Below are 22,625 nucleotides of genomic sequence, written 5' to 3' on the forward strand. Positions count from 1 at the left end.
CAGTAACTTGATCCATTGTGATAATATAGTATAGAAATGTGTTGACATAGTAGGAAAATACATTTTGTGTGGCCATTTTTGGCTGATACTGTGCAAAAACCAGGAGCCTTCGCGAACAAATTCTTCTTCATAAAAAAAAAACCCGCCTTCACTTGCATCGTGATTCGTGACAGAAAGGAAGCAAATTATTTACTTCAATACAATTAACATTTTAGTTTTTAACCTCCAATGGATTTGTACCATTCTGTACTTACAGTTCTTCCTCGATGTTCTGTGGCTGTGCATCTACACTACGGGGGGACCTCGTGCTGTTGGAGCCTGTCTGTCCTCCCGGGGATAAACCTCCAATCAGGCTGTGCAGTAGCCCTTTAGCAAAGGCCACGTCATGCGGAGCAACTTGCTTACTCCATGCCAGGAGAGCCTAGGAATAATACATGTGGAATTAAATAATAAATCACTATTATTCAAAGAATGTTATACATTGAGCCAGTGTTTTTTTCCCTTGTATTCAGAAAGCCAAAATAATGCAGTCACACAACACTGACCAAAAGGGACAAAGGGGGGGGGGGGGGGCTTTATACAAACTTTTGTTGGTTCACTTATTATTCCAATATCTTTTCTTGTTTGTTTGTTTTTAACCTCTTATTAATATGAACTTAGTTCTAGCCAGAAATAAGGCACTTTCAGGTTACAGTTTTTATCCAATGAGGAGAGAGAACGGCATGAAGGGCTGTGTGTGCAGCCAAGGGACGCCGTGAATGTGGTGACGTAGGGACGAGGACTGTTATGGTGCGTTCAAGGAAACTCGTAACTCCGAGCTGTGAAGTTGTATCAGTTTGATCTGGTACGAGTTCACCGGTCGGAAGTTACGAGTGGCCGTTATAGTGACTTTCACAGGTAAAACAGGTCGGAAAAACATGAGTGGGTTGCCTGGAACGCTACAAAGTCGTAAGTTGTGACTTGAAGCTGTAATTTACGATTTCAAAAGCCGGCCTGGAACGCAGCATTAGCGAAAACGACCGGATCAGTTACTTCTGCTTTAAGTCAAACTAATGAGTTTCTCTTCAGTTCCTTTGCATGAAAAAACAGTGATTTGTGGAAAATCTTTCCGGCAAAATAACATTACTGTGCTAATTGTTATTTTGTAATATCATGTATTTTGCAGTTCAGTAATATTTTGTATATATGTATGTACATTAAATACAAGAAGATATTAGTGTTCATTGTTGTGACTTATGTAACATTATCCCTGATTAAATTAACTGGTTAATCAGTAGCACTACACATTAATAGCACATATATGCACTGTGGCACTGAATGTGTGGGTGACATGTTGAAGTAATATGTCACAGGAACATCATTGCTACATGTCAACACCAGATTACTAATTGGTGTTCGACTGACTGTTTAAGTGAGTGCACAGACTAATGGCAGTGTGATATTGCAGCTTCTGATTGGGAATTATCTCATCAAAACACAGCTACCACGGCAGCAGTGTTTATTGGGTATCCTTGAGGTTTCTGTTCCCCAGGGGCGACCTGGGAGTTGCAGTTGCTTGTTGCCATGGCTAAGAGTTTTCTTGCGGCTGGAAACTAATTATCTGGTGCACTCTGAATCTAATTGCTTGTGAAGGTGGCACTTGAGAATGCAAATTATGAGTCACAGACAAGCAGAGTGAAAATGAGTAAGAGTGAGATACTGGGAGAAAAGGAGCATAAACAACAGAAAAGTATACAGGAAAAAACACCCAACCATGCTTAATAGTTGGTTTGTTCCTGATGTATGTGAGGCTCTCTGTTATTTATAATAACATTCGTGTTATTCTTGCCTACCTGTTTTGCCACCTTGTCAGGGCTGATCCAACCCAGGATCATGTCCACAGTGCCTGTGCTGCATGCTGCACTTAGCCAGACTGAGTTATTGCTGTTGTCACACAAGTAGGAATGGACCATGTCCTTGTCCAGTGTCAGGCCAATAGCCTACAAAGGAGATGATTAGTATTTATAATGGAACAGACTTTTAATAAAGTGGAAATAAGTATAGTCACAAAAAGTAAAAGAAAAAAATTGCAAAAGAACCGTGTCATTCCTGTCACCCAGCTAAAGTAAATGAGCTAATTTCACAATCACAATCACAATCACAATCACATCAGATTAAGGTTAAAATGAGGCACATTAGACAGGACTAACTATAATAGTAAGATATTGCACAAATTTTCTTTGAAAGTGACAAATATGTATGGAATTAAAATAAATATATATATATATATATATATTAATATATATTAATTATATATTATTATATATATATTGCAAATCACCTTATATTTTTTACATAGTTCAGCAACATGTGCATCGTGTCTTCCCAACTGCGTGGGCATACATGTTGACCTTAGGCACAACATACCTTGTCGAGAGGTATTTGAACCTGTTGGAGAACAGGTTTCACTAATTCATTCAGTGAGTTGTTTTGCAACGTGACAACCTCTTCAAGGGAAATGGACACATCTATAAGAACAACCAAATCACAGGATCAGATATCACATCCTGATGGTGGAACTTGACTGGCAACGTGACTGGCAACATTACTCTTCATTTTCAACAATGTGGCAGAATTTATATTCCTAAGTAATAAGTGGATGCATATCTATGAAAACAAAAAAGGACACTTGATATACATTAAAGCCGGCTAAAGGGATAGTTCACCCAAAATTCAAATTTCACTCATTATCTACTCACCCTCATGTCAACTAAGAGCTGTGAGAATTTTCAGAGTCCTCCATCCCTTCTCTGAGTTATGGGGGGGTCCGCATAGCAGTATTTGTCCATAATGGTTGTCAATGGATACCAACTTTCTTCGTCCAAAAAGGCACACCAAAAAACATCCAAATACCTCCATACTGCTCGTCTGTAATGTCCCTCTTGTATTGAAGCCCCGACATAAGAAGGAAGAGCAGTGAGCTGAGACACTGGGAGCTTCCGCTACAAACAAGCTTATAATATAGACTTATTTAATTTTTTTCGGAACAATTTCAATACAAGAGGGACATTACAGACGAGCAGTATGGAGGTATTTGGATGTTTTTTGGTGTGTCTTTTTGGACGAAGAAAGTTGGTATCCATTGACAACCATTATATGGACAAATACTGCTGCGCGGACCCCCCCGTAACTCAGAGAAGGCACGGAGGACTCTGAAAATTCTCACAGCTCTTAGTTGACATGCGGGTGAGTAGATAATGAGTGAAATTTGAATTATGGGTGAACTATCCCTTTAATCAAAAAACGTAACTGGTATTACCTTTTCCGGGCCAGTTTTGAACATAGCGGATCAGGCTGATGCCTCCAACGAGCAATGGATGGACGGTGGAAAGTAAGGCACCGGCTTCAGGGAAGTTGTTCTCGATGACACGCATGGCACTAGAGAAGACCATGAGGGAAAAACATTAAATCCTCAAAACGAGACTGGACCTGCAGCAAACAGCTGAAAAAACGAATGACCACGCAAATACACTTTACCCCCCTGCTGCTCTAAATCTTTACATCTTGGATATTATCAGTTGCAATCTGGGCTAGACCTCATGTTTGAAAACTGACAACAGTATGATATTTTTAAACTTAAGCCACCACAGGTTCTTTTTATTTTATTTTTTTGTACCTCAGGTAAACAAACTGCAGCATATTTAGATCAAAGCAGTCAGTTCCATTCAAGTGTTTTAAAGGTGGAAAAACTGCTGCAACTGACACACCTCATACTTCACTTGCGGCTCTTTAAATCATTGAGACCCACCTGACCTGTTCACTCAAATTCATCATTCCTGGTAGACAATGTACCCTAGCTTTTCTTGAATATTCAAAACAACAGTATAACCTTGTTTTTTTCTGAACTAAACCAAATCAACACCTTCACACAGCTGCTGTTCATTCACTTTGCATTGATCCATCAAGTCCATTACCCCTGTATGTTGGTGAGTAGGGCCTCAGTGCTGCTCAGCGCTTGGTCAATAGAACCATTAGAGAAGAGCTGGGGAAGAATGAGAAGACTCTCCCACACTGTTGTCTGATTTTGCAGCTGCTCAAATAACGTCACCGCCACCCCAGCCAGCGTCACCATCTCGTCTGGTTTTGTCAGCATCAGTTGTGTCAGCACCTGATGACCACAGGAAATGTCAGATAACTGTGAGAGCAGCAGCTTGTGCAACTGTGCATTTACAAAAAATGTTTAAAAGTGAGAGATTAGCAACATCGCGCTGTGCTGATAACAGCAAGGTGACACAGGCAGGTACAAAAACTCTCCTCCGTGGCGTTTGTGTATATGCCTGCAAATAGAGTAAACACACATGTATGTACATGCACATATGGACATACACGCATACCTGGTTGAGTGTGTTGAGAGAGACTTCAAACACTGTGTTGTTGGACTGGCAGAAAGTGACTATGGCGTAGGTGAGCGGGTTGGGTGAGGTTGCGTTTATCATGGGCAGTGTCATGGTACAAATGGCCCTTTTCACCACGGTCAGTGACTGCATCATTTCCTTCAAGGTCTCCTGAAAAAGACATTATGTAAAGGGGTTCAGATTATCACAGGCTACAACCCATGCAGTGAAACTATTCATTTGAAATTCAATCAAAACTATGAGATTATCTGAGATTGTTATTTCACGTTAACATTAATGTTCAGTTTAACAACAAGTCATTTCTACAAAGGCTCATAACCTAACATCAACAGAGAGCATCATAATACTTAAAACCATACAAAAGAACACAACATAAAATATCTTTAGAACAATGTATTAGAATGAATAGTTATGCTAGTAGTAGAGTATAATCAATAATAATATTGATAATATTGGCACATTATATGAAATACTACAACTTAATTATATGAAATACTGCAACTTCATCATGTAATTATTTTGCTATAGGTGTTAATAGTAATATGATTTAATATATTTGTAGTTTAAAAAAAAAAGAATATATATACACGTATATATATAAAATTCAACCTATTTCTTGTTTTTTTCGGTCTTGAGATTTAGTCACCAAAATCAAGACTTTAGACATTACTTGCTGAGATTTTAAATAACAGCTTACACATTTAAGTTATGGTTAAATATTGATTCAATCTGTTTTTATTTGTCAACTTATTTACTTTTTATTCCTTGATATGGTGGAGCGGTTTTGTGGATAGTGTTTTCATTTTATGTCTGATATAAGTTTAAAGGATATCTTTAATTCATCTAATAGAATCCTATCCAAATCCTAAAACCTTTTGGTCAAAGAAAAAATGTGAATCTGCTGTTAACAATAACTGATGCATAACACACAAAGCACAGTTTGGTACATTTGACTGTGGAAAGGTGCAATACCCACCTGATCTTGCAGATAAGTGGCATTGGTGAGAGAGCCATTATTAGGGATTCCTTGGGAAGATGGACCTTTAAAAAACATATTGATATATTGTTGAAAAACGTCCTAACTTTACAGCAACACAGTATTACAATTCTCATATAGAACAAATGTGACAGTGACAAAAGCCCAAATTGGTTTTGGACAAAATGGACAATGAAGCAGTAGTTGAATATTTTAGGAGATACAGTACGTTTACAGTATTTTACTGTATGCTATTTAGGTACAAAGTTGCCATGATAATCTATGCTTAGCTTGGCATAAAGGCTGGTGGAAATTGGCCAACTGTGTTTTACAATTGTTTTAAAGGAGTTCTACAGATTGCCCATGTTGGAAGATGGAAAAGTGAAACTTTACTGAAGAACATGTTTTCTGCACTTTAGAAAGAAAGAAGGGTCTGTGAAAGAGCATTACATACCCAAAAACTTGCTCAAGACCTCAATCAGTGCTGCAGGATCATCCGCAGGGTCTTGGGGGAAGGTAAAGTTGAAAAAGTCTCTCCCCTCAGCCATGTTTGCCAGTGGAGAACCATTTGGCATGAGGGCCGACCTGTCATACAGAATCAGATGAGGTAATAAATGCATGTAAGTTTTAAAAAGAGCTTACAGAATTTGGCCACAGGGTTATTATCACATGTTTCTCTGGAAAAGTGACAGTCACGTCAGTTAATATTCTTAGCAAAACAGGTGTCACTGTACTGGATAGAAAGATTTGAAAACCTTGAAAGTAGCCTATAACAATAATTGTTTGGGGGAGGGAGCTTTTACTGTGTGTGCTTGTGGCTCTAACGCATGCATGCCATGTTTGTTTTTAAAATGACAGATTTCCCTGTCCATTGTGGATACATATTAACCTTGGGATAAAAACCTTGGAACAAAGACGCTCCATGAGAAAAGCCACAGAGTTACAAAAGCCAGTGGAGCAGAGGTTAGAAGAAGCAGGGGGCAGGCCCTTGCCTCTTTTAAACTGAACAAAAGCTTCACTAAAATTAGCTGTGATGGAAAATTGCAAAACCATCATTCCTAAGTAGTAGGTTGAGGGTTAGACAAACAGGTTTGGCACTAAACCACCTCCCTCAATACAAAAGCATGAGTTACAAAGAGAACAGAAAAATAATTCCACATTATTTCCTGATTTGCTGATGCTGCCTTTTAACACTTCAACCCCAACATGACAAGATATTTTAATGACGCAAACTTAGATAATTACGGCTTCATTAAATTGTAATGGCTCATAATTAGGAAGGTTTTACTTCCCTTCCTCCACAGGGGGAAACCTGTTGTTGGTATATTTCCCTGATCACAGTGACTTATCATCTCATGTGATGTTGCTGTGCTAAGGGGTGTGTCACGCCTTTGCGACTCTAGGGTCTCCTGCACACCCCTAGTACAGTACATTTAAAATGTGGAGGTTTCATGAGGAGATACCGATGCAGTTATTCTTTTTATAGGTTGCCTTGTACAATCTGGCAGAGGGACAGTCGATGAAAACTAGCTTTTTAAGCTAATTTGGGTGCATTTACTTGTGTTTTTTATACAATGTTTATTAATGTGCATTGTCCCTTTTCAAATAAACTAAACTGAATCTGAAACTGATGTAAAATAATAGATTAAATGAATATATTGATATATTGATGAATGGGGTTACCTCTGGCTCCCTGAAGATTTCTGCGCAGCTTTGGATGCATTTGGGTCCACCAGGCGTGATTTGTTGTGGCAGCTGCTGTCTGTGTTGCACATGAGCGTCTGGAGGAAGGGGAAGAAGCCTGTGCTGGGTAGGTTTCGGGGTGCCACGTAACCTGAAGGAGACAAAGTGAGAAAAGACAACGTTGTCCCCATTATGAGCATGCTCAAAAATATCAGGTCCAAAATATTCTGAAAGCACAAGAGATCATGCACCTAATTATGTTGAATTTATCTGATTTTTTTTTTTTGATTTGTTGTTTGAATGTTATGCTTTGTCAAGTTAAGGTGTAGGTTTGAAGCCTAAATATTTAATTCAAGTAAACATCACTGCATTTATGCAGATAATATGCAGATTGTATACAAGTGCCATTAAAACATAAGAAAACATTCAAAAAAATATTACAGAGAGATTAGAGGAAAAACATGCATCAGAAAAACTGTTTGATCATTTAAAGTTTCCAGTACTGTTTAAAATGTGTCTATGTACTAGACCAGTTTATTCACATGAGTCTGACAAGCTGTCTGAAAAAGGGATATCGTTCTGTATCATTGCCACTTGGTAACTCATACCTCTTTTGTTTGAAAACAATCTCAGGTAATCCTTGAATTTAGAACAAAAGTAGATAAAAGATTAAACCCACAATCAGGTTGTAGTCAAACGGGTTATGACACTGTGACCAGGTGAACTGTATGGTACAGCAACTCTGCGGTATTCATTCCCACGTCAGAAAGCAATGTTTTTCATCATGGCATGATAGATTCCTCTTGAGGAGATAGAACAGCCATTTTATCAAGCTTAGTCATCACTCTCATGGAAAACATTCTGAAATCTCAGTCATACTAAATAACTGTGAAGTGCCAAATCATTTATATGCTTGCGCAGCCAGTCATGTTGAATTAATGTGTAGTTTACATATCTGGAAACTATAAAACACTAACTCATGGGGGTTAAATAAGGAATAAAAAAAAAGGTCTGAATAAACTGCCATTCAAAAAAGGGTATGGAACCCGAGAGGAACAGGATGCAAATGTTACATTTCAGCAATTAAGTGTATTACCACTGTCCAACAGGCAAAAAATAATCATAATACATTTCTATTGGATAATGTACATTAAATAATATAATCATATAACCACGAAAAATGATTTAGTGGCACTAAGAAGCTATGTGAGAGAGAGCAACCTATACATAATGAAACAGTCTGAGCTCCCTTAAGGCTGCAGTGTATTTTCCACCTCTGTACGCCAAGATTCAAGACTGGCATTGCACATTTAGTCAGCCAGATCAGATAGTGAAGATGGTTTTGTTGCCTGTTTTAGGGGTGTGGTCCAGTACTGTGCCTGTGTTCAGCATGTATAGACACAAGCAATACACCAGATAGCACCTTTCAAGGTAGAGAAGGTATTGTTCAGACAGTTTCTATGTGAGAGCACAGTGGGGTTATTAAATTACATGTGAATCGCTGTTTCCATTGAATCTGATCCATCAAAAAAACTGAACAAACAAAAGTGGGTGGGTTAACTGGTCACAGTTCAAACCAGAAGTTTTACTGACAACAATACATACATTCTTAATTAAATACAGAAGGATGACACACTCTTAAAATGATGACGACGCTGTGATCAACCAGGCTTACTGATAATTGACTGGTTTAAGGTATGTTTTGGAAAAGCAACTCTTTGCAAATTCATCCCTTCTCTCTATTATACATTCCCTCTCTAAACTGTTTTTTTAATCATCTGCAGATAAAATAATGTGCTCCAAGTCAATTGGCTTTAATAACAGGGACTAGCTTGAATATGAAAAACCTGTTCGTGTATTTACTTAGATTGTGTGTGTGTCTCTGTGTCTGCTATCCTTTAAGGTGCCAAACAGAAAAGACCTGTCCTTGTCAAGTCAACAAAGGCACATTTAAAGCCAGCTAAATCTTCTACATGAGTCTTTATGTTTTTTTCTCTATGAAACTATTTCAAATGCTTTCAGAGATAGCATCCAAGAAATCTTAACTGTAATAAAAAAAATGTGTTATTTATTTATATTTGCCCTCATAAAGGGTCTTTGGTAGTCCGAGGGCTGCTAATATACAAAGGCACAGCTATGACACATTTCCAATGTTGTATTGAAAGTATGTTTGCTGTTGATTATGAATACGTTGTATTGCATCATCCTGCTTTCAATCAGTTGTATATAATCAAGACTTGGCTTACAAATTCTCAACTTAACGCAGAACTGTGTCAAAGCACTTATTTCTATGTGGTTTCACACTTACATGTTTCTCTCACTACTGGAGGAAACTGGTTGCGGGTCACAGCAATGATGATGAAGATGACCAGTGGCCAGATGATGAGAGTCAGGGACCATGCCTATAACCCAACACATCAAAAAACACAAGGTGAAGATTTTATCCAATTTGAAAATATGGGGTATTTCCTGGGTAAAGTTGGCATCAAATATAGATCCCTATGCCCACATGAAAACAAAACGCTGGTTCCCACTATACTTGAAAGTCACTCACAGGCTGTCTGATGACTTGCAGCCCGTTCTTCCAGAGAAGAAGCCGCAGCTGTTGGAAGAATGCCATTGGTGGAGGAGGCTGGAGTGAAGACAAATGGCAAAATTTTAAAAATTCTATCAACTGACAAACAGTTTAAATAATTTTATTTTTTTTTAATTATTATTCATGACCACACATGTACAGGTCGTGGTTTCAGGTAAGCTATGTATCACCACGCTTCCACTGTATTATGCCCATATAATTAAGATTTATACTGTGCTAACGGGAAGGTTACTTTAAATATGTAATTTTCTTTGACAAATGGAAAGCTTTAATTGCTATTGAAGACAATGTGAAATAATTAAAAGGTGCACAACAGCCTCTGAACAAACTATATGTATAGGGATTTTTAAAGGACATTTTAAGTCTACTACACATTTAGATAATTATTAAAACCTTTTTTCAAATCAAGGTGATGATAATTAGGTCACCTTAACGGTGCACACACATAAAGTTGTCTGAATGATAAAATGTAGTTCTTGATTAATCAGAGCTGGACTTACCAGGCTGTGTCTGTCCTCTCAAATGGTGAAGTTAATTGCTATCTGCCTGGAGCTCTAATGAAGGACATGTTGCTAGGTGGCCCCTAGCACGATGTCCTTTCCATCAGTCGGTTGTGGGAGAAAAAATGAAGAAATTCACACTGAAAAACAAAGAGACTGGAAAAAAAACACTCCTTCACTGATGCAAAGTGAAAAGACTGAATGCACCTGGCTGTCTCTCGCCTTCTGCTAATGCGGGTAGCTCCACCTGTGCTACAGGTTAAATCTGAGAAAGGGTGTGTACTGGAACAAAGGAGGAGCACATGAGTACACACGTACCAGCACTGAAAGTGGTTGGAGGGGTCTTTAAGTGCTTAATCATTCACGTGTTTCAAACTTTCATAATGATATTCAAACACCCATTTTTATATTATTAACTTGCTACAGTCACATCCCAAGGTCATGCATGATTTAACTTGTCCTGAGGTAATTCCTGATCTGAAATGATAAGACCCTGAGTCCTTATTAATTCTTAAAAGTATAGCTTTAGTTGTTATTCAGGGCAATGCCTGAAAAAATTGGACAAAATGATAAAATCTGTAATTAAGTCTAAAGAAAGGTAGAAAGCATTTTATATCACTTATAAGAAGAACATGGATACAGAGGCATGAGCGTATATAAAGTGTTGTTAGTGCGGTGTGGGTCTCCCCCAGGGAAAAGTCACATCGATATCATGTGAGTGCTCCGAAGGGAGAATTATGTTTTTCCTTTTCCCCTTGGAAGCCCCATATGATCATGTCCATGCCATGAACTCCCTAGATGCCTTATTGTCTTGTGATTACAGTATGTTGAAAGGGCAGCGAGAAATGAAACCTAAGTTACAGGCTACTGATGCAAAAACCAGATAAGATTTTAGTTACGATAGAATAAAGGATAATCAAATTTTTTGCAGATTTATTAAAGCTTGATGTGCCAGAGGCTAACATCAGTTTGTCCATCACACTCAAACACAAGTGGATGTTACGTGTGCATTTATGTAGTTGCTGAGTGAAAAGACAGTGTTCTCCACTTTACAACCTGAACATCCTGATAGGGTATGAGCTTTCACTGACAAGACAAATGTCAAAACAGTTTTTTTTAAAAAGACAAAAAAAAAAGCAAATAACAAATTATTTGATAGTTACAACATCACAGGTAAAGGTATTATGTTCAGATCTTTCCCATCAACCCACAAAAAGCCAGAAGCCACAGGATTGAGCCACAAAAAGGCACATGTGACATCTGAGACTACTGAGGCATTAAACCTTCCATCATCAAAGTAGTTATACTGGTTTTCCACCTTGATGATGTGTGCACACAAAAGATCTTAGTATTGGTAAACACAACACAGAAGCATTCCTTTGGCTCACAGTCCGAAATGGCTCTGAAGTGAACTGCAGTGTTTTGAAATGCAAATACTGTACATCCAACCAAGATATAATACATTATGTTTTTTAAGATATTTGAGCGCTTCAGGTATATGCCAACATGGGACATGTTCTCTAACCACTCGACCACTGAGCGGCCCCAGACATGATATCATCTGACAAACATCACGTGGAATTATTCACATCAAATCAAATTTCATCTGATTATCTGGGTAACATGTGAAAAACAAGACCATAAACAACACAAACTCCTATTTTATGCCATGTCCAAAATGCTGCTTGAAATTGTTTTTATTTGACACCAAATCAATCACACAGCTACCATAAAAACTGTCACATGTTTGCATTTTCAGGAATGGAAAACAGGTGTGTTGCGTGTTGGCAGCTTGATGGCTGACTGTAGTGCTGGAAACTAAGACCACAGTGGTTTCCATGTGTAATTCCTTCCATTGGTAGCATCATCAGTAATAATACTGTAACAATATAAATATACCAAATACACAGGCGTGGTTTGAAATGAAGATGCTGAGAATTAAGCAGTACTAAAATTCAAATACCTGTTTTTCAGTCATATTTTCCTTCTTTTTCAACATATATAACACAGTAACACAATCTCATAAAACAAATATTAATACTGCTGTATAAAAATATGAAATAAGGGAGGAAAGCTGTTCAACACAAATACTGAAATACTGTGATAAAAGATTGGAAATGCATCTCTATTCAACAAATCCTGAGCTGATCATTAGGTTTGGTCTGGCCCTCTATTTTGAAGGTGTCTGTGGGGTTTTTAACCACTAGTAGTGCTATTACAGTGTTTTTTCTTCAGTCCCCCTTTGTTTGGACCAAGGCAGAAGGATGCATATGTCTGGCATAGTCATCTCTCAACAGTCAGTATTCCACTGATGAACAGACAGTGGCAGTAATGCACCAATTTCATATCTATTCTTAAAAAATATAATTAAAGGGACAACAAGGAGTTTGTATTTGGTTATAAAAAAGTCTCACATTAATGTGGATGAATCTACGCTACCCACACTTGTTAATGGCTCTATTTTCAATAAATATATCGTTTTGTCTCTATCGTTATTTTGTTATTATAATTAATGGTGGAAATGCTGAGCGAGCCGACCAGCGTTTCCTTACTTTCGCGGACGCTGCCCAGCGAGTCATGAGAATAACGCAGCCGAATCGCCGTTTATGGTCACAAGTACGACAGTATCTGATCGTCTTCGAACCTCTGACTTTCATTCTTGATGAATGAAAACATTCTTGGCAAGACGTCCGTCTTGCGCCGGTCCAAGAATTTCACCGTGTGCGCGGAGGCTCATGGTAAATGTAGTATGAAAACACTTCGCTTTCCAAAACTCCTCGTTGTCCCTTTAAGTTTATATGATGGACATCAACACTGAACAGCAATGGACCTTATCATTTCAACCTCATGAAATACTAAACAGAGAATGCTCCCACACAACAGTGCCTGCTGCTGTCATTGCTATAAGACACCAGTTGTACTGGTTTTAGTAACAAACACTAGAAATTGTTGCAAACACCAGTGTGTCAGGGAGGAAACCACATTCAACATACACCCTAAAAAAGATATGACAATTTAATTGTTTAGTACAGTAATTCATGTTTGGCAGCTAAGTCTTGGCCTTTAGAACTTAAGTCACAGTGGTCATTACAGACCTGATTGCACAACTCTGAAACCATAGAAAATACACCATAAAACAGTGATAGTATCTTCCCATTATATTCCAAACAAATAAATGTCACTTTTAACACAGCTTTTTGGCACTTGTGTGTCTCAGGTAAGTCAAGAGGTCACATCAATAAACAATTTTCCAGTGTGTGGGCTGTTCGCATTCTTTCTCATTGTCTCCACAGAAACGATTGTATGTAGTTTTGGGGTCAAAACCCAGGATCTCCCTCTCTTCATGGATCCGAAAAGAGAAGGTAGACACAGATGTTCCAATGAAAAATCTGAAAATCAAATTGATTTTTTTCTTTAATTGGTAGGGTATATATAAAAAAGCATACCTTGGAAAATGACATGAGCACATGACAGACCATGAGAGTAACATGAACTTCATGAACTGGTTTTTCAAGTCAAAGGGCATGGGAAATAGTGACAAGGTTACCCAGCACTGAAAATTGTTATGTGACAAAATAAAATGAAGTTATATATGGTTGAATTTCAAATGTCTTTGCTGAAAATGGTAGCAGTGCAAGTAATGGAATACATATTATATATATATATACGTATAATATTATAACTATCAACATGATAGCACTCAAAGAGTTCACAGCTATTCTGGCAACTCTTTGAGGCTGATAAGAATATAATTATTTATGATCAACCATACAAATTCATTTGACCTGCTGTTAACCAGAAAACTTCGCAGGGTACCTTGAACGCATAATATGTATCAAGAAGTGTGTACCATGTACTAAGTTTAATATCTCTGAATAAATTCAAGACAAAGACTAAACTGGATTTTGACTGTTTCTACTTTAAAATGAAATTCAGAAAAAAGTTAGAAGAGACAGAAAGGTTCAAACCCAGTTTGGCCCTGCAGAGACTAGGCCCATGTTGCACATGCTTTATCAGGTGAGCTCCGACAGTCACCACAACACAGACTATTTCTTCTTTCTCTTTCATACAGCTCACAGCCTCCATCTGTGATCCATAACAGCTCAACTTGTATTTACTTCAAACTCAATACATAGGACTTTTATTACAGACAGGTCTTTATGTCTCTCTCAGTTTAATATGTTGGTAATGTCATGTTGATTAGTACGAAGCCTCCTTACCAAAGACTTCCCTTCCACTCTCCCACCCTCCCTCCCACTCTGCTCTGTGCATCCTATGTTTACATATAAATAAAGGTAGTGCATTTGCTTTAGTAATGGGAAGGCTCAGTGTACTGTAGATGATATAACATCACTCAATCATTGCAAGAAAAAAAAAGAAAAAAAGAAACATGTTATGGATACAGGCAACAAAACCATGAGGACTAATTTACCTTGCATGAGCACATATCCATTGGTCAATGATGGCAATTCCCCCATCTTTAAAGAGCTCCAGGTCTTCTGTGGATGATTCAAACCGCACCATGTCCGGCAGCAGCTTTTTCAACTCCTTTAATTCTACAAGATTGTATGAAACAGAATTATATAGTCACTAGAAGTTTATGGATGTACTACTACTATTCGCTAATATTATTGCTAACACTTGGTCATAATCATTATCATTACAGCACATTAGATTTTTATCTGATTGTGTCAGTTCCTTGTAAAAGGGTTTTGGACCACTTTTTTTTTTTTCTACATAAGCACAAAAAGACAAATTACCTTCTTCATCTGCATCTGTTGCAACAAACACCTTTTCAAGTTTGTGCTTCTTCATCAAGCTGGAAATTTTTTTCACTGCCCCCTTGAGGCTAGGTACGTCCTCTCTGTGGCCCCAGATAAAGTCCTTCCTGCGCAGGTGGACCCCCAGATATGGACCGCCTTTAGCTGAGCCCAGCTTGGCCTGAAGAAACAGAAATGCAAAACCCCCAAACCCAGTTCAAAACTGATCATCATAAACATGTTAAATGGAAACATCAGCACAACCACAGTCATATAGTCAGACACACTGGCTCACTTTCATGCGAGTCCAGTCCTCACTGTAAATGGTGTGGTCTCTGTCATCTGAAGAGTTCAGGTATTTTGCTCTGAAGTCATCTCCTATGAGTCGCAGATGCTTGGCAAAGACCATGCTGCGGCGGGTCTAAGTTAGACACAAACAGTTGTAGAGATTCCTACATCAGTTCAAGGACAAGACAGTGTTGTCTTAAAAGTACAAATATCCATTTCCAAATTGCAAGTTATTTTATCTCAGAATAACATAAGGATAGCACTACATGAGGTGTGTTACGCAACACCTGACACAATTATTTCTAACACAATTATTAGTTATGAGTATGACAGTTGTCAATTACGTGACTTACATCCCAGTAATCCTTCCCAGCATAGTGATCGTGAAGGAGTGTCTCGGCTCGGTCAAGCATTACGGATCTGCAAATAGCAGCACACACACAAGTTTCTTCCTGTCAGTGTCCCCGAAATCTGAGTTTTTCACACTTATATAACAATGAAGCTTGATCATCTTTCAGCTTTTTGCAAGATCAAGACATCAAGTGATTTATAGAGGGTTTTAAGATAAGGCTTAATTAACTATGAACTGATAATTTTGAACATATATGATCAATTTTGTACCTGTACTGTGTGTTATGACATTTACTTTCATGGCATTGCTACATGTATCAATGGATGTACGTATGTATTATATTATCTGATCTCTCTCTTCATTAAACCTTACAACACAATATTTAATTTATAAAAGCATACTCAATTTTCAAACAGATGTACAAACAAAGCATTGAGAGATATGTTAGCAAATTATGGTTCAATACATTGGCTGGAGATTTTAGAATTACTACAAAACAATCCAGTTGAATGACTTAATGTGTGCACATAAGTGGGTGCATACATGCTTAGTGTCTGAGATTCTACTTTTCCTGATCACCTTTTTTTGATCAAAAGCCTCAAGTCTTTTTCAAAACCTCCCAAATATATACAGTATGTAGCCAAAATGTTCAAAAATGCCAGGGTGACCATTTCAAGAATTAGATATCATGTCAAACCAAACATGACTGGCAAATAGGATAGACAGTGTTTCATAATAATCATCAAGCTCAACAGAACAAAATATCACCACATAATTCAAAAATAATAATACTGATTTATGTACCAGAGACATATTTTACCAGCCACTGCTGATTGTCAAGACTCACTATACAGTGTGTGTATAGTCGGTGCAGTTTACGTTGACATGCTGTTCTATAGACTCACGTCACCGTGATGTTTTTCTGAAGGACTGGGGCCATGATGGAGGCGTGACCTTGGGCTGATATACAACTCACATTTCGAGCTCTTGTTTCCTCATAGCCCCAAAACCAGCCCCTTCGAAAAAACACAGACAGACAAGAGAAATGAAACAGTTGACGATGGATGGAGAATAGAGAGATGTATGTGCAGAAAAGAAAAAGGCAGATACATTTAATACAGAATAAATATTAACATGATCAATCACTGTTTGAGAAGGTGTATTCAGTCATCCGGCTGCAGTTATGATTCAATTTCTATGGCACTTCTTTGGCACTGTCATATATCTGTTCAAGGTAATAACAATAAATTGCTTATGTGGTTTTCTAAGGAAAATGAACTGAGACAGGATGAAGAAAAATCTTTGATTTTAAACTCAAATAATTAGCACACAAATACACTGCGCTGACCTCTGCATTCTTGGATTCAAGCAGTTAAAATTTGGGTTTTAAATTATTATTGTGAGTTTTGTGCAACGTATTGATTTACCTGTAGTAGCCCTGTTTGTCTTTGGAGTACATCAACTTCTCAATGCACGGCCGCTCATCAACTTTTTCCTCCCATTTTCCATCAGTCCATCCCTCAGCATAGCTTTGTAGCACGAGAACCTGGTCTATGAATGGGCCTCCATTCTCTAGAGAGGGATAGGGAATAACAAAAAGAGGAATAAAACACACTTGACAGAGTGTTTGGCTAAAACAAACCCAATAAACCTAGACTGTGAAGGGGCATTCTGTTTTAACAGCTGATTAAAAAGTGGGGCGCCTGCTTTGTTAAATGCAACAACTGCTAAGGTATAAAATCAATAAACCATGTTCAGGTTATTTATAAATCATATAGAGAAAAGGAGGTTCCAGGAGGTCCACAAGTCAAAATGTAAATTACAAGCCTAGCCAAAGTCACCAAAAGACAAAGCTCACCTGCAATGAATTCCTCATATTCAATGACGGGCACATTGGCCTGCAGGCTGGTGAGGCTGAAGAATTCCCCCCAGGGGATGCGGATCTGGTGGATATTGGGGCTCTGCCAGTGGTAGAGGCGACCCCAAGGGGGAAGCACCAATACCCAGTCATCTCCCTCCTTTCTCAAAGTCTTCACAAGGGAGGCCATGCGGATATACACATCTCTTCTGAGGTTAAAACCCTCTGGAGGATTCACGTCATACAACAAGTACCTGAGATGCCAAGAGAGGACATGAGACCTTGAGGTTTGAAGAAGCTCTGATTGGAAAAAGGTAACAGCATCAAACTTGACACATTCAGCAGAAAAGCGACTCCACTTGGAATTAAAATGTTAAAAATTTGAGATTAAAGCAAGGTAGTAAGAATTTTGCTGTACATATCCTTCACAGTGAAAAGATCCAGTTGAATTGCATCATGTAACTGAGTAATGTTACATGTTGTAACAATAAGTAACTAACTCACCCTTCTTACTTCTTCTGACACAATAATGAATCACATTCCCTAACTAGAGGTGAATTATGTATACGAATTCCGTTCAGACATGACTTCTCGATAACTACTATGTTGGATCTGATCAGATAAATTTACATCAGAACAGCCCTGCTCGCCGTGATGATGCTGAGTTTGTTTCAGTTAGCAACAACGTCGACGCTACATCTAACGTTACGCAGTAAAGGGGAGACCGTCACATTCCGTGGTGCTTATACTCAAACATCTATCCGCCGAACTTCACCTCGATACATCAACGTTTGGTAACTCTCGTTTGGTTTTAAGTCTGCAAAGATGTGTCATTGATGAGAGGAGGAATTCATTAAATTGACAACTTTTAGATCGGAGTGAGGCACATTTTGCGGTATCACCAAGACTAACGTTAGAGGGTTTAAAACAAGTGTGCATGTTTGGAAAATGAAACAGAACTACAGGACTAAAGGGCAGGAGTACATACGTAGTTACTGTAAAAATAAACATGCCACCACAGTCGCTAAAGACAAAGATAAATAACGTTACCTAGTACTAATTTCACGTTAGCATGACTAACGTTAGCTAACAGTCGCGTAGCTACAGATGTGTAACCTCACCGTAAATCCCTGGCAGCGGCGACGGGTACAGCCGTCGTGTAGCTTGCACTGAACACATTGTCTGTCGCTACTGCTTCAAACAGCGCAAAAAAAGCGAAAATGTACAAACAGACTGCGGCCAAAGAATGGCTGGAAACAAGGAATATCACTGGTGTGTGCACCGCTCGGTTCGCCATATTTCCTCAGAGCCACGCACTTCCGGAAGGGTGAAAAGCGTCGGTGCTGTTACCAGGCAACCAACAATGGGGAAAAGCTTTTCGGATTTCTTTCTTTCTTTCTTTCTTTCTTTGATTTGTGCATTTACATTCATATCAAATACTCTTCACTTCCGTTTGAGCAGATCCAAGAGAGTTAATGAAATGTGTACAAATTACTCGAAAATAGGGAACAAAAAGCACAAGAGAATGGTTAGGCCTACTGTTATGATAATAAAGACAATTTGAGATAGAAACGAATGAGGCACTTCAATAGAGGCATGTGCTATTTTGTCCATCAGTGCCCTAAAAAAATGACATAGCCTAGTCAAAGTGAGGTTGTTACTGTCCTTAAAATGTTAAAATTGAACTAATAACTTTATTTTGCAGATACCAGCCTCAGCCTATCATGTCTTCTCAGAAATGACCCAATGCTTCTAAATGGATAGCCTGTTGAATTATGTCTGAAATATTTTTATGATCTCTGACAATCCTAATCAGTTCACCTAGCCCAAGTGAATGTTGTCCAAGTTAACATAAAATAGTCCAACGTCTCATAGCCCACTGAAGAGGAGCTTCCCGGAGCAAGTTGAGATTAGACAATTCTACCCTCCCTTTACTGTAAACAAAAGTAGCCTATAATGGGTGGTGTCCAAGACACTTGAGATGATGCTGTTTACTTTACTGTCATACTGAACCTGTTTCTGCAAAAGTTGAACTGGAAACAGATCACACAACAATGTTGTCTCAATGTGTAGCTACTAGGAACAGCATGCTGATGGATTAAGGTAGCAGATATATTTGCCTGTCTACCTTAATCCACCCCCAAGATGGCAAATATCAGGGAATTTTATTTTGAGAAACAGTTCAACTTTAAGTCAGTAGCCTATTCGAGTTTCCAGTTGTTTATGTAGCCTATCCAGATGCCTAAATAATGTTGAAGAACTTGTCTACTGGAGAATGCAGATTTGATGACTTAATTTTAGGTGTCGACTGTGAGCTATAGTAGCCTAGCCTAACGGTTGTTAACATTTCAATGCCATAATGTGTTTACAGTATGATGTTTGTGTTATGTATTTTGTGGTTTTCATATAGCTAACTGAAAAAAAAGAGGTAAAGTTATCTCATGGTCATCATCAGGAGACAGGGTAGGCTACGTAAGGAAGCCGACAAGTTGAGTAGCCTACACGTTGCTCAAACGTTGGGAAAATCCAGGTGGGTAGGCCTTATCAAGATGGCCCATTACAAGCACCAATGATACGAAATGTAGGACACTTAGGCTACTGTCTCCTAAGTGGGCATGGTCACCTGTACCGCCACCTTGTTTGTGAACCTGTGTGTGGATTCATAAAAGCTGTAGCATGTAAGTGAGCTATATTTTCTTCTGCTATAGCTAGATATTTTCACATCTAACAAGCATTTCCAAAAGTTAGCAGGGCCAGGGGCCTTCTCAAACATTAGTTGTCCGTTTGATCGGGAGATATTGTGCCTATTGTTAAATTCTTCAGTATGCAGCATGCATTTCAATAGCTTACTCCCTGTTCAGTAATGCGAACAAAGGTAAAATGGGTGTGGTGTCCAAAACAGTTGAGATGAAGCAACCTAACAATGTTTTATAAGACTTTTTGTGTGTGAATGACAACAGATCTTGACTCTTGGTCATGTTGGACACAGGCCAGCTCCAAGAAAGAAAGAAAGAAAGGTGCAAGAAGCATCAGTGAAAGAGGTAGGCTACTGAAGACACCAGCCTGTGGATCCTGCTGGTCTCTTCAACAGAGACAGTCTGTTCTCTTTTTGCGCCTCAGGGGGGAAAGGTGTCTCCAACAACCAAGAAAGGGAACCGCTGATTGGAATATGAAGAAAGTCCTTGAAGCCTGTGAGGTTGTGGTACAGGCTTGGGATGGTTTCCCTCAGTAATGTGATTCAGGTGCTCCAAAGTGGTTGGTTCCTCACATTGGTCATCTTTATCCACATGGCAGTAGGCTACAACACCAGCTGGATGGAAGGAAGAAAAATGTTTGGATTGGACCAATTAAAGACTTGATTAATAAATCTCAACAGCTTCACAGCTGACCTTATGTCAAACAGAAGAGCATAAACATACATAAAAAACTGGACTTTATTCAAGATTTAAGCCCAGCATGAATCATGGAGATTTCTATCTGTAAAACTCAAAAACACAAGTTTATCTCAATCATTGTGTCACATGCACATGCAGTAAATCACTCACCTGTGATCATTTTACTTTTAAACAACAGGTTTAATTCAGCTCCAATAAGCTATTTTGATATTGTTCTGAAGAAAACTGCTTAACTCTAATAACTAATGTAGGCCTATACGATTTGATTTAGTTTGACATAAGCTGTGGTCAACTGTATACAGGATCATCACCATCCAGACTGAAAACACTGAGGCTCAGCAGATGTGTTCCACGGATGAACCAATGGGAGGCCATGTTGTTCTCAATGCAACGGCTGCTCAGTGTCCAGGTGCAGAATGAGATCAGAGAAGTGTGGGGATCTGCTTTTATAGGCCGCTGAAAATGTCACTCCTCATTACCATGACCATCTCTTCAAAAAAAAAAAATGTTTTCCTTTTGTTGTTGTTGTAGCCTACTTTTTTTTTTTCTTCATTTGAATCAAATCGTGAGATGAAATTACACTTACTTTAAATCAAAGCCTGTACATTTCTTCAATATAAGGAATAGACTAACTATTCTAAAGTTACTATGATTGTTGTTGTTACTGAGGGCATAGGCAGAAGTTTGGATGATGTAAAAATAGCAAAAGTATAGTAGGCCTACTACTAAAATGTACGAAGAGTTGAGAAAACAAAGCCAAAGGGGCTACAGCTGAAACCCTTAGTAATGTGTGGTCATGGTCATATATTTTTTAAGATGACTGAAAATTAAGCATTCAGCTCAACAATACACTGACTATTAGGAAACCAAATGGCTCAGTGTCATAATCATGTTGACACACTATAGATTCATTGGTCGGGTAAATTTCCCATTGCCTTATACCTTACAATTATAAAGTTTATCACACAAGTACAATATCCAACTTTACATGGGGAAAATAAAGGCAAACAGAGCACAGTGTGTGGGATCAAACAATGTAATACAAAACAAACTGTAATGATCAAATACAGGAATTTGCATAGTCATAGCTGAACATGGACTCAAAGAAATGTGCTCATCCGAGGTTTCAAGGAAGTCATTCAGAGGTGAAAACCCAATAATGGTAAGGATTACCTACAGGAATTTAATCTTCCTTGCATAATAGTAAAAGTGACTCCAGCACCAGAGTTCATGCAAAACACATGTCTAATAGCATTATAAATGATTTATATGTTTTAGAAAGAGATCAGGTCATTGTCAGATAGAAAAGGTCTATCAGTGCAAAAGGTAAAAGCTGCTCTATGAGGTTGGATTTTACTGGACTCTAGTGGCTGAACAATAAAACTGCAAGCAAAAAAAACATTCCTACAGGGTTTAGTGAGGGAGAAGGCACAACAATAGCTGGACATTTCAAATGTTATGTACTACAAACAGTGAGATTGAAATTGGGGGGTGCAACATCTGATTGAAGTGAGCTAATTGTATCACAAATGGTTTCGTCTTATTGCTAAGTCAAAAAAGAAACACTAAGCAGCATTTTGCAGGGAATATTTAATGAACAACAATACTTTTCAAACATAAAATATCTTACATGGTGTTTTATACTTTAAGTTAAATGGGTAGAAATTGACAAAAAAGCTGTCAAAAGTAAGAATTTCCATGGCACCACAAAAAACTTCATCAGATTTTAAAACTGAAGGTAGCCTAAGTTTTAACATGAGAAGGCAAAAAAAGCAGTATTCTGAAAAATTGAATATGAGCGTGCATTTTTTTCTGTTAATAAA

At 38.3% G+C, this 22,625-nt stretch overlaps 2 protein-coding genes across 2 annotated transcripts in view; both read right to left on the reverse strand.

Annotated features, from left to right (window-relative positions):
- abca12 (ATP-binding cassette, sub-family A (ABC1), member 12) overlaps positions 1-10,354 on the reverse strand; it is a 65,555-nt gene extending 55,201 nt beyond the window's left edge. Inside the window, exons 1-12 of the mRNA XM_085765628.1 lie at positions 10,150-10,354; positions 9,608-9,685; positions 9,362-9,455; positions 7,054-7,204; positions 5,825-5,955; positions 5,371-5,435; positions 4,374-4,544; positions 3,954-4,147; positions 3,299-3,417; positions 2,407-2,507; positions 1,833-1,979; positions 255-421 (exon numbers count right to left, since the gene is read on the reverse strand). Of these exons, the coding sequence (XP_085621754.1) occupies positions 255-421; positions 1,833-1,979; positions 2,407-2,507; positions 3,299-3,417; positions 3,954-4,147; positions 4,374-4,544; positions 5,371-5,435; positions 5,825-5,955; positions 7,054-7,204; positions 9,362-9,455; positions 9,608-9,673 (1,406 nt within the window). The 5' untranslated portion in view covers positions 9,674-9,685; positions 10,150-10,354. The remainder of the gene's footprint in view (positions 1-254; positions 422-1,832; positions 1,980-2,406; positions 2,508-3,298; positions 3,418-3,953; positions 4,148-4,373; positions 4,545-5,370; positions 5,436-5,824; positions 5,956-7,053; positions 7,205-9,361; positions 9,456-9,607; positions 9,686-10,149) is intronic.
- Positions 10,355-12,867: 2,513 nt separating this feature from the next.
- pofut2 (protein O-fucosyltransferase 2) lies at positions 12,868-18,760 on the reverse strand. The gene is made up of 9 exons (XM_085765631.1): positions 18,529-18,760; positions 17,408-17,661; positions 16,977-17,121; positions 16,455-16,565; positions 15,551-15,617; positions 15,205-15,330; positions 14,910-15,090; positions 14,582-14,705; positions 12,868-13,538 (listed from the first exon to the last, which is right to left on the reverse strand). The coding sequence occupies exons 1-9, from the start codon at positions 18,702-18,704 to the stop codon at positions 13,385-13,387; spliced, it is 1,338 nt and encodes a 445-aa protein (XP_085621757.1). The 5' UTR covers positions 18,705-18,760; the 3' UTR covers positions 12,868-13,384.
- Between the last annotated feature and the right edge of the window lie 3,865 nt (positions 18,761-22,625).

This window comes from Trachurus japonicus, chromosome 21, assembly GCF_045865225.1.
Source record: "Trachurus japonicus isolate A0001 chromosome 21, Traja_1.0".
Classification (NCBI taxonomy): Eukaryota; Metazoa; Chordata; class Actinopteri; order Carangiformes; family Carangidae; genus Trachurus; species Trachurus japonicus.